The sequence below is a fragment of the Pecten maximus genome, chromosome 14 (assembly GCF_902652985.1).
Source record: "Pecten maximus chromosome 14, xPecMax1.1, whole genome shotgun sequence".
NCBI classification, from domain to species: domain Eukaryota; kingdom Metazoa; phylum Mollusca; class Bivalvia; order Pectinida; family Pectinidae; genus Pecten; species Pecten maximus.
Genome location: NC_047028.1, coordinates 30,577,547 through 30,590,873, shown reverse-complemented (window position 1 = coordinate 30,590,873; position 13,327 = coordinate 30,577,547). Strand labels below are relative to the sequence as shown.

General features: G+C 35.0%; 1 protein-coding gene across 10 annotated transcripts in view; it reads left to right on the top strand.

Moving 5' to 3' along the window:
* The window catches only part of LOC117341584 (peripheral plasma membrane protein CASK-like), a 268,153-nt gene that overhangs the window by 199,205 nt on the left and 55,621 nt on the right, over positions 1-13,327 (top strand). For all 10 annotated transcript variants that reach the window (XM_033903430.1, XM_033903433.1, XM_033903432.1 and 7 more), the window contains 2 exons: positions 778-855; positions 6,771-6,857. In XM_033903430.1, the coding sequence (XP_033759321.1) occupies positions 778-855; positions 6,771-6,857 (165 nt within the window). The remainder of the gene's footprint in view (positions 1-777; positions 856-6,770; positions 6,858-13,327) is intronic.

Below are 13,327 nucleotides of genomic sequence, written 5' to 3'. Positions count from 1 at the left end.
CAGAAATTTTGGTTGTCATGGTAACCAGGTCACTATTCTCATGTTTTGTGTATTGGCCAATAGCTCAAGTCCTCATATCAGCTTCATGCAAATTTGGTCAAGTAGTGGAACTTACTAATGCCTATTATCTAGACATCAGTTACTTCTATAATAAATAGTATGGACAAATATTGGAGGCTTCCGGTTGGTCAAAATTGAAATACTGTCTTGTTATAGCTGAAAATTGGTGTATAAGTGTTTTGAGGGATAGCAAATACAATGATGATATTTTCCAAAACAATATTTTTTATTTGGTTGCCATAGTTACAAATGATGGGTACCAGGGGGCATTATTTAGCCCAAGTTGGCATACAGATCTAGTTTTAAAATGAAATCAAGAATTTTTTTTGATAGAATTTATGCCCTCCCTTAAAGTGTCACACATATAAAACATATATCAGTTAATTTCAGTATATCTAATCATTGCATGGCCGTGTTTTTTAAAATATCAATTGAAATCTTGTTTAAAAGTGCAGCTGTCCCAAAAAATGAGCAATGTTTCATTATAAGATGCATATCAAGTGTGTTTGTGCTTTTTCAAACAAAAACAGATATTTCACTATGCCATTTACCACAGCTTGTTAGAAATCATGTCAGTCTTTCAATAAAGACAGGTGTTAGATATTTGTAAGATAATATTGTTGGCCAATGGGGAAAGCTTGTTGTGTTTTTCTGATTTAAGAAATAGAGTTTGGGAATGTATACTAGATCATTAATGTCTCTTTCATCTTTCCACAGCTTTATGACAAGATAAACACACAAACGATTAGTCCAGTACGTCCCCCGCCCTCAGACGCTGTAGAGAAAACGAAAGAGGTAAGTCTTAAATTTAAAGTATATTAATCATTGGTTTTGTCAAAATGATTTGTGTATGTCTTCATTCCTTAGTAACAAATAGGAAGAAATATTGGTTTTCACTGGGTCACTGAAGGACTGGTGAGTTTATGCTTGGAAGTGTTCTTGATCAAAACATTTAAGATTACAGAGGTCAGCTATGAACATTTTTCAAAACAATTTATTTTTCATAACAGAGAAATCCAGGCATTAGATTTTTGGCCTGTAGCATGCTGGAGTACTTAAAGGGGTATCAATTGTGTTAAAATGAATTACATTTACTTGCATTCAAGGTCACAGGGGTCAAATATGCTAAAATCTTTAAACGTCTCAGTAACCAAGATGCCCTAAACACCTGATGCTTATAGACCTGTAGAATGCTCTAGGATAAAGGGCTGCCAAGTTTGTGTTCAAGGTCAAAGAGGTCAAATATGCTAAAATATGTTTATAGAAATTCTTTTTTAACCTTGAGGCCGAGAGACTTACTATGATGGACATGTGGCATGCTGTGGTGATAGATTACCAAATTTGTTAATGTCTTGATGGACATTCAAGGTCACTGTGAGGTTAAATTTTCTAAATGTCTTCTCAATAACCAAAAGACCCACTAGACATATAACATGGTGGGATGAAGAGCTACCAGATTTATTCAAATGAATGACCTTGACTTGATACAGGGTCACAGGGGTCAAATTTGTTTAAATCAATCAAGTTCTTCTGAAACTCAAAAGGCTTAGAGTGATGATTGGTCAGTGAGATGCTGAAATGAATGTCTACCGATCTAGATTGTTGATATTCAAATGAATGATCTTAATGTCTTTTCAAGGTCACAGAAATCAAGGATGCTGAATTTTTTGAAGAACTTCTTCTTAAGAACCAAAGTCAATGAGTGTATGTTATCCTATATACAGCTGGAAATATACCCACAACAAGCTATCAATAATTTCTACTTTACTAAATAAGCTGATATTTCTTAACAAATGTATGAATTACCTTAAACTTGCTCTTCAGATTAATGCCAGTTGAGCAATACAGGCCCGTTGGGCATCTTGTTCATTTGTTCAGGGTGCATGGCAGTCTTAAAAATCCTTGAAATCAGCTATGTGGCCTTGAAAATCTTTGCAATTACTTTCAGTATTCAGTTGCTTTAAATCCTAGCAAGTGACCTTGAAAAGTCCTTGGAAAAAGCAATGCAGCGTTACATTATGTTACACAATGCCAATAGAATGGGGAAATGCCAATCAATCTATGACACAAGTGGCTCTTTGTTTAGATCGAACTTGGGTCCGTAAATTCAAAGTTGACAGTACAAAGGCAAATTGTATTTTCTGTGCTGAACTCAGATAGATGTAAACCAAATCATCCATTCACGCTCTAACCACAAATGAAAAATGTAAAGCACCGGCCATTGCAAAAATCGTTAATGTAAAAGACATTTATACTGTAGAAAAAGTTAATATAAATATATTGAAAGGCCTTAATTTTGGTTTGACCAGATCAGTAGAGTTGTGACCATGTAAATTGAAATCAAGATAACTTCCTGATATTTGAATAAATTAAGTGGTTATCAGGCGTAGTATCTGCATAAATGACCTTAATCATCTTCAAAGTTGTATTAGAAGCAGGTGAGTGGTACATGCAGGCCCATTGGGCCTTTTGTCTGTTTTCAATTGTTTGTTTACATTTCTATATGCCCCTCAACATCAGGTCGTATTATGGTATATACCCTGCACTGTCTGTACGTCCGTTCGTTAACTTATTTAATTAATCGACAGATTTTCATGAAACTTGCTACAAATATTCTTTGGCACAATCGCTCAAGTGAGTTCGTGTTACGGAATTCTTTGATTATTTTTACCAGAGTTCTGTCCTTTTATTTCCAATCATGGGCATTGGGTACAAATATATGTACAGATATTGGTCTAATATTACAAAGTTTGTATCCCGAACCTGTTCAATACACATGTCCGCCATGCAGTGGTGTTGGCACTGTGAGATTTTGATATGCAGTGCATGGCACATGTAAATTGTTGTAATCATAGCAATCATGCTTTTATTCCATTCAAGGGGAACACCATTACTGGCCGGCTTATGCTATCTGAGAAATCTTGCTTTACGGACATTTACACACAAATTTCCCTCACAAAAATACAACATCGCTGCATATTTAAATCAAAGAAAATGTCCCTGAACTCGCAGTGTTCATGCAGTTGGTCAAATATGGTTGATTGAGCCTATCAAAAAGCAGACTTGTAGTTGTCACGGTAAACTTTAGGACAATCAAGATAATGATATGCAGATCTGATTTACCTACCAATTATTTCACTTCAAATAACACTTAGCCCACGAAGTAGCAAAAAATGATTGAAGTGGAAAAAGTGGAATAGGGATGGGGCTATGTTGAACGTAAAATCAGCCAGGTTTAACTGACATTTTTGAAGTGTTGAAAGGTATGAAAACATCAATTTATAATTTTACTAGGATGCTGTTGTTTGGCAATAGAGTGCCTCTGGGGTTAAACTATCCCCTGCTGGAGATAAACTACATAAACATTTTGGGGAAAAACAGATTTTTCAAATTTTTGGACTTAAAATATTTCTGCGTTAAGTTTTTGGTGCAAGTGTTGAAAGGTATTAATACATCACTTTATAATTGTACTAGGGTGCTGATATTTGGCAATAGATTCCCTCTGGAGTAAGACTATCCCCTTCTGGAGTAAAACTTTAAAAAAGAAAAATGATTTTTTTCGGCATAGCCGTCTAATTTTCTTTTGGCCCCGGATATGACGCGACAGGTGGCGTTCTGGTCAAGATGAAGTATGTGATTGGTCAATGTAGTGGTCAATGCAAAATGCAGATATACAGTTAAAAACGAAACAAAGTTAAAGGGACCTCACGGTAAACCAATATCTATTTTGTATTTTTTATCATATTATTGGGTATATCTTTAAAAAAAATAACCTTCTGAACAATGACCATTCGAATTTGATGATGTATATACATAAAAACATCAATTATTAAAAGGTTATCACTCTGAATATGCAAATGTTGTGACATATACGGAAACAAAAATGGCTTCCAATGTGAATCGACTGCGGTTGAAAACTATAACAGCTTCCGCAATGAAGAGAATAATAGGAAAATGGGTCAAACACAATCCTAGAATTAAACTTGGGAAGCAGTACAATAGATTGTAACAGTTCAAACATGAAAACAGCAGTAATACGGACGCCGCTCGTATTCTGCTTGATTGTTTGATAGTAGGTCATGATAATCTTGGTAATATTTACACAAATACAGTCTGTACCAGTACATCGCTACTGTCACTATACTATATGAACAGTGTTTACACTTATTTACACATAACTAATATTTACAGAACGTGTTATTTAACATTTAAACCACTGTGTATAATATCGTTATCCAACTAACCCAGATGGAATATAGATATCGCCTTGTAAACTATCGTGTGTTTGTGTTGCCACGATTTCAAAACAGTCACGTAATGATCTAAAAATAATTTCCGCGCTAAATTTAGAGGGGGATTCCCAACTAAACGAGTGGTCAAGCTGGACATAGGGATTGAGTGTGAACATTGGAACAGCACAGAAACATAACTGGAAAAGAACAAAACGCGTACATTCAGTAGGAACAAAACGCGTACATTCAGTGAAAATTGCAACGTTTTTACCGTGATGTCCCTTTTAAATTGAATGCAAGCTGAATAAGTGGATGCATCTATTCAAATGACACATTTGCAGTCTTATTATCACCAAAAATGATTCAAACTGATATATAATTTTGTTATCCGTGCTGAAACTGCGCATTTATTAATTACATCGTAGTTCGTTAATTTATTTCACCAGTAGTTTTACATTATAACCACCAGCATTAAAACTATGCCGTTTATCTTTTTTAAAGATATTTCTTGTTTCTTTTTAAAAAAAAAATTTTTATATATAAAATCTTTGGACTTTTTTTGTAATTTTTTTGTTGCGAGTGTTGAAAGGCATAATAATACATGGTATTAGGTTCCCTGTGGGGGTTAAACTATCCCTTGCCAGAGTTAAACTGAAAGATCTTTTTTGGGAAAAAAACAGATTTAAAAAAAAAAATTGTTCAAGTGTTGAAAGCTATTAACACATCACTTTCTGAATGTACTTGGGTGCTGATATTTGGTAAAAGAGTCCCTATGGAGTTACACTATCCCTTCTTGGGGGTGAAACTGAAAATAAAACAATGTGAAAATCCTCACAATAGACAATTTATACCGCTCCACATTTTTCAAGGGAGACAACTCTCATTAGGATAATATTTTGTCAAAAAATTGAAGAAATATGTCCAAAAGCAATTACATTTGTATTTAATATATTCATTTAATCTACAACAGCATAGCTTGTCTCCCGAATGTTTGTCAATAAATAATTTATATGTACATAAATTGGTATGGTTTTGAAAATTGCATGAATTCACAAAACATAATCTGATCAAGTAAACAATATAAATATTATTAATGCAATTTGCGAAACCATTCCAATTAATATATTTTGATTATTTATTGATAAACATTTGCGAGACGAGCTATGCTGTTCTCCAACAGCTCTTGTTTTTTTAAATTTTGTGTTGAAAGTTATTAACACATCACTTTCTGATTGTACTATGGTATTGATATTTGATTAAAGAGTCCCTCTGGAGTTACACACTATCCCTTCTTGGAGTGAAACTGAATAAAAAAACAATGTGAAAATGCTCACATTATACAATTTGTATACCGGTCCACATTTTTCAAGGGAGACAACTCTATTTAGGATAATATTTTATCAAAAAATTGAAGAAATGGGTCCAAAAGCAATTACATTTGTATTTAATATATTTATTCAATCTACAACAGCATAGCTTGTCTCCCGAATAATTGTCAATAAATAATTTACATATATATATAAATTGGTATGGTTTTGAAAATTGCATGAATACACAAAACACAATCTGATCAAGAAACCAATATAAATATTATTAATGCGTTTTGCTAAACCATACCAATTAATATATTTGAATTATTTATTGACAAATATTTGCGAGACGAGCTATGCTGTTCTCCAACAGCTCTTGTTATAAAATAATATTGTGTCAATATGTCATATGAATTCTGTAACCGGATGTTGGTTCCCATATTAGAATACAAATATGGCCAACAGCATACTACTGACTGCTGACTTTTGGGACATATGAACTTCATTTCTTCACCAAGAATCTTTTATGAAATAAAAGATATAGAATTGATATCTTAGATTGCTACTTTGATGGTTTAAGTTTCACTTTACTAGTACTTTATGTTGTAATAATTGTTTGTCTAAATCCTATTTTCATCACATAAATGTAAAGCAACAATTGCTACTGAAAATAACAATTAATGTTTTTTGCATGATTATTTAATTATTGATAATTAGCAAAATTTTCTAAGGGTTAGAATATGTTTAGACATCTCTTAATGAGCATAAATAGTTCTCAAGTTGAAAGTAATTTTTTTTCAACAGCAAATGGGGAATTTTTGAAAAAATAAATGGATTGGGGGGGGGGGGGGGGACTTTAAGTAAAAAATGGGAATTTTTGTGAGGGGAAAGTGCTGTTACTCGGCAGCACAATAAATAGACCTAGATTGGTCCGTCTGTGATGTCGTGAGGCCTTTCCATTTAAATTACATATACAGACCTGCTGACCTTGATGGTGACCTTTGACCTACTTTAAAATTAATAATTTCAACCCACTCAGGGAGCTGTTGCCTTTTTTTTTTTTTTTTCAGAACTTAAGAACATCTTCGACAACTTCATGTTTCAGAAGTAACAATTATTTGTTTGATCATCTGGTCAAAGTTGATAATTATGTTTTCTTTACTTACAGGTATCTGCCCTGTTAACACAGTGTCCGGACCAATATGCAAGTCTTAGTAAAGAGCTTAGTCAGATCATCTCCAAGCCTCACATCATGGTAAGTCTGTCCTTCATTTCAAGGTCATGTGAGCGAGGTTAGAGGTCACAAGGTCACTTCTCTTTCGAGGTCATGTTTGTGAGCATGGTTGAGGTCAGAAGTTTACTTCTCTTCAATGTCATGTACTAGAGCAAGGTTGAGGTCAAAAGGTCATTTCTCGTCAAGGTCATTGATGTGAGCAAAGTTGAGGTCAAAAGTTCACTTTTAGTCAGTAAGACTTTTGAAGGTCAAGGGCTAAGAGAATGAGGTCAGAGTTCACTGCTGTATGGAGACTTTTGAAGGTCAAGGGCTCCGAGAATGAGGTCAGAGTTCACTGCTGTATGGAGGTTATTCCAAATAATATTTTTTCCTCATAAATGTCTTACATCCTATCTGATGGTATGATGACCCAGATTTGTCCTATAAAGTCGGCATCAAACATTCATTTTGTTACATAGCACATCTTTCTGAGAAAAGAGATTGATATGCCTTTTAATTAAACTAAATTTCTACTTGCTTGCATTGATGTAAAAAATGTCATATGTCTTGTTTGTTTTAAAAATTCAAAATCAAATTTTTATTTTTTTTATTTATTTATTTATTTTGTATTTTTTTTGAGAAAATATTGTACTGAAACTAAAATTTTCAGTTCTGTTGGATAATACAATGTGATTTAAAGGGGTGAAATACATTGTAACACCTTTCAACAGTCCCCCCCCCCCCCCCCCTCCCAAAAAAAAAAGAGAAAAATGATAGAGTGGACTTGATCAATATGCTTTGGCATCAATATTGGACCAGGGTACACAGACTGTACTGGATCAGGGACATTATGTAATGTATATATGTATTTTATTTTATCTATGTCTGTCACACACCGCCCCAGCCCGTCAGTCATCGATATCAAATCTATAGAAGTATATTGTCATTGTGTGGGCAGTACTAGACTGCCCGACTGATAATACGGGATACAAATGGATCGGTGTTTAAATACAAAGAGGAATTCTTTACACATCAGTGATCACAGCTGTCAATGTTTGGGAAAACATCAACTTAATGATGATCGAATCTCAACACTGCACTGACTGAATTGAACAGATTATAAGTTGTTGACAGTTGTGATTAATTTCTGCTCATGACACCTACTATCAACCATTTGTTTCTCTGTTGCCAGTTGGATGTTTTTTTTGTCCCGTTATATTGTTAATTCTATATTGGCAATGGATTGCGACGTTCTGTTTCAAAAACAAATGCACTTTAAAGGGCTGTTTGAAAGCCTTGTAACAGTGGTATTTTAATTTTGAATTCTATGACAAAGGATTTTAATTTTGGTTAAAGATTAAGTGAGAGAACCTGAGAATATCTTTTAAGACATTTCCAAAGAATATGTCAGAAAATTGGTTTTAATTAAGTCCTCATTTGATTGTCAGATTATGAATTCTTAAGGAATTTGAAATTAAATTAAAAGTAAAAAAAAACAAAAAAACTCATCCTCTTCTATTTTTCAAATGCCATTCCAAATCGCGAAAATATCTAGGTGAGCGATACAGGCCCTTCTCACTGAGGGCCTCTTGTATTGTATCTACTACTGTTTCGACACTTTAACACTACACCAAACATCATTCAAAATCGCGAAAATATCTAGGTGAGTGATACAGGCCCTCTTTCAATGAGGGCCTCTTGTATTGTATCTACTACTGTTTCGACACTTTAACACTACACCAAACATTCCGTGCCATACTCCATAGGTGTCATGCCACACACAAGTGCTTCCATATCTTGCCAGAGACTTGAGAACGTATCCCCAACTGAACCTACGGATACAGCTAGAGTCTTTCACCCTCCTGATTGAGTCCCGTGATATGATTAACTTTCCACCAAGTATATTAGCCATTTCATCGAGATCAATACTACATCATCACCAGATGGAATTCCTTTGGGATTCTGAGTGAAAGATGGAATGTTCCTTTGCTATTATACTGTAGATGAAAAGGAATTTATCTTTTTACCATTTCCTAATTACTTGTCCTATTTTGTAGTGTATCTGACAGACCTGTTTGATACAGTGGTGTGTGTGAGGGAAATTGTGTACGAGGGGACAGAACTCTTATGAAATGGTGTGTAATGAATTACAACATTTGACAATGGTTCTGTTTGGATATTAAAGCCCTTACTTTTCCATCTCTCTTCTTGTCTGTCTGCCTGCATTTCTCTCTCTCTCTTTCTCTACCTCTCTCTCTCTCTATTTATATATATATATGTACACTTATACATATAATAACTTATTTTCGTGAACTCATTTCATCTTTCATCGCACAACTGAAGTTAAATAGATTTGTGATATGCGATGAAGAATTTGGGCACCCACATTACTTGAGACAGAAAATGATATACAGAAACTACAATTAGTGAGTCATAATTTTGTGGAGTCACCTTCAAAAGCACAAAAAACCACTAAAATAAAATAACCACTAAAATGTTTACTTTTACAGTAAAGATAAAATATAAAATTTCAATGACAGAACTTCACTGTAGCGACTGATCATGATTTGCTGGGCTTTTTAGTCTTGCTATACATGCTATTTATAGATACATGTATTTCCGAGGAAGCCAGTTTTTGTGCTCATTAAAAGTTTGGTAGTTGTTAGGCAACATTTGCTTTATAATTTATCTTACTTAAGGCAATTTATTGAAGAAATAGGTAAATTGTTTTTATTTTGAAGAATTCTAATCTTGAATAGTTAATGATAAGCGCCTGTCGAGGTGTATATCTGGTAGGAATATATTATATTACTGGTGTTACCCTGTGATAAAAACAACATGTTATTTAGGTGTAACTGTTCAAGCTTACATTGGTAGATACAATCTTGTTTATGCAAGTCAAGGTGAAGAAGTGTGATAAAAAAAGGTGAATTTAATTTAGAAAATATCCTCCTCCTCTTCCTCCTCCTCCTCCTTGCAGCATCAATATCCCTCCTCCTCCTCCTCCTTGCAGCATCATTATCCCACTCAATCACAGTACTGTGCCACTTCCTCTGAACATTTGTCCTTTATTATGTCATTATCTTGCTTGGCTGCCATTTTTAGCAAATTCCTTCGAGAATTACAGGAATTTTGCCTCTTTCCTTTTTTTTCCACACGGACAAATTAAATGTCCATCTCATCACTTCAGCTTCCGATTGGTGATTATGGGGGATAGATATGGTTCGGCAGACAGCTGAACTCTTTTTGACCTGTCGATGTTCTTGTTACCTCCCTTTCAACCCTGCAGACCATGTTGGAGTCCCCACTAATCAATGAATGGCAGAGTCTACTCTAGTTACTTAGGGTTTAGAGGCTTAAATGTCTATAGTAAATTTCTATAATCTCTTGTATATTTGTTTGGTTTTTCATTACCTTTGCCTAATTAATTTTCCTCTTTCTACCTGTCCTACATTTTTTTTGTCCTGTATTGTATGAAGTTCGTCATGATTTTGTTGATCACTAACCATTAGACAAAGTATCACAATATTTGATCAGTATGTAGCTGAGGTGGAGATCTATTTGATTTGTTAAAAGCAATGACCTTGACCCTCATTCAAGGTCACATGTAAAATTTGTTAAAAATCTTCATAAATTAAAAGATGAGAACAAGATATTTAACATGTACATTAATGGGGTGTAAGTTTGATTTCCATCATAATTATTTTTTAGCATAATTATATGGGAAAGTTTGTGTGCCTCTGTATGAAAGACAGAAGTCATATATATCTGATTTTGAATAACTTCTGACATCAAAGTTTCTAGATTTCAACAAACTTTAATTTACAATCATTTTTTTTCACAAATGGAGGATGTAGCCTTGAAGGGATAACTTCTGGCCTAGAAACAGATCATTGGTTGTTGTTTTTGTCAGATAAAAATACCATAGCACTTCAGGTAAACAAAGACATATTATTGTTGGTTTATTATTTATGTAATTATTCCCCTCTCCCCTGTTTGATTGGCTAACTAATGGAACTGGACTGGACTGAGTACCAGAGGCCAGGTGGCTCAAATGGTTAGAGTGTCTGTCTAGAGTTTGGAGGTCCTGGGCTAGAGTTTCTGTCTAGAGTTTGGAGGTCCTGGGTTCGAGTTTCTGTCTAGAGTTTGGAGGTCCTGGGTTAGAGTTTCTGTCTAGAGTTTGGAGGTCCTGGGTTCGAGTTTCTGTCTAGAGTTTGGAGGTCCTGGGTTAGAGTTTCTGTCTAGAGTTTGGAGGTCCTGGGTTAGAGTGTCTGTCTAGAGTTTGGAGGTCCTGGGTTAGAGTTTCTGTCTAGAGTTTGGAGGTCCTGGGTTAGAGTTTCTGTCTAGAGTTTGGAGGTCCTGGGTTAGAGTTTCTGCCTAGAGTTTGGAGGTCCTGGGTTAGAGTTTCTGTCTAGAGTTTGGAGGTCCTGGGTTAGAGTTTCTGTCTAGAGTTTGGAGGTCCTGGGTTAGAGTTTCTGTCTAGAGTTTGGAGGTCCTGGGTTAGAGTTTCTGTCTAGAGTTTGGAGGTCCTGGGTTAGAGTTTCTGTCTAGAGTTTGGAGGTCCTGGGCTAGAGTTTCTGTCTAGAGTTTGGAGGTCTTGGGTTCGAGTCCCTGTCTGGTCGTTGCATTTTCCCTCTCCTGTTACTAAAAGTAGACAGACAGTGAACTTTATGCCAGTCATGGTCAACCAGGGGCTAGAGGAATCTGCTGTGTTTGTTCTGGGAAGCAGTTTGCTCGAGCCCATTGTTACAAACAGACATCTCTGGTGCCAGCATGGCTGTGGTCTAGGAGTTATGGCCTCATCTTAATGTGTTGCCATAAAATTGTAATGCAAACTTAATGGAATGTTTTCAGTTGGACAAAGTAGAATTAACTCATTTATCCTCCCTTTTCCTACCTTTTCCTATACCAACCCTCAATGATTTAATTCCCTTTCCCTAAATCTTCCCTTCTCCCTTGTGTCTTTTTAAACTAAATAAGCTGCAAATAATCATAATAGAGCCATGATTATAAGGAAATCTACATTAATTTACAACTATCAATGGTCCATGAGTCTAGAGACTAAAATGGAAATTATATTAAGTGGAATATGACATTAAGTGGAATATGACATTAAGTGGAATATGACATTAAGAGGAATATGACATTATAAGCATAATGATGTTTAACAGAATAAGATAATTGGCATATGACTTTAATAGTAGAAAATAAAATTATCTATTAATCAAGACATGACATTAACAGGAATGTGAACTTTGAAAGAATGTAACTTTTTAATTGTGACATTAAATTGAATGTGACATTAAGTGGAATTTTACTTTATTAGAAAAATATGATGTTGATTTGTCATCAATTTACTCTAGGGTACTTATAGGTTATTTTGATTTTTTGAAGCCGGAGAGGGAATGACAAATGAAGCCCATCAGCTGTAGTGGAGACACCATAAATCTTTGTCTTGTTATATTCCTTATTTAGCAAGTTTCCCTTGAGCTATATATCACTCTTTAATATTCCATATATAGACTTGACCACTATCGTTAACACAGACCTTGTAGCATGTCGAAAATTCTGTTATTTCTGTGGTCAGCACCGTTCAATTGTACTTGTTCTGAACTCTGTACTGAGCCTGATAGAATTTCAATAAACCAATACATTTGGTGTCTAGCCCAAGTGAGAAGTTTGATGAAGGGATAGGAAACAGCTAGCCTGTGAGGGAACTATTCCCTGCCCGACAGTCAATATATAACGAGAATGAGAACTATTCCCAATCCGACACTCCAGAGTGATTTATTGACTGATTTTGAAGTACTTCTATTTATAAGAGATATTATTTTGCTTGATGGTTGTTTCAAAACAACCTAAAGCTACCAAAATAAAAATATTTTTAATGTCATAATATTTTTATGCCCCCAACATTTTAGAGGGGGTGGCAGCATTAATTATACCTCATTGTCCTGTCTCAGTCCATTGACATATCTTGAGAAGCCCTCAACAGATTTGGTTTTTATTTAAACCATAGTATCATACCATTAAATTCTACACCTTGTCACATTCTGGAGGTCATTGGTCAAGGTTAAAGGTCAAAGGTAACCTTGACCCCTTCTGAATGGGACACATAGTACCCTAGCTCTCCCTTTGAATACCTTGAAAATGACCAAACAGATTTGGTTAAGCTTAACATCTTAGTACTCATATCAATAAGTTCTTTGCGTAGGAATGGGGACATGTGACATGTCCTACAGGAACTTTTCTGGTGTTTAAAGCTAATTTATTTTAGCTGTGTATATCATTCATTAACCCTCCATGGACAATGATGCCAAAATCTCCACAAGTTCTTCTTATTACCTAAAAGGCAGAGAGAATCAGCAAATATGTGAATACAAGGCGAGTGAATCAGGGCCCATTGGACCTCTTTTTCATAAATGATGACAAAGTTTACCTACCATCACTAGAAGTCCATTAAGTTATCCTACATATCCGCGAGAATAAAGCTAATCATAGCCAGTATGTCA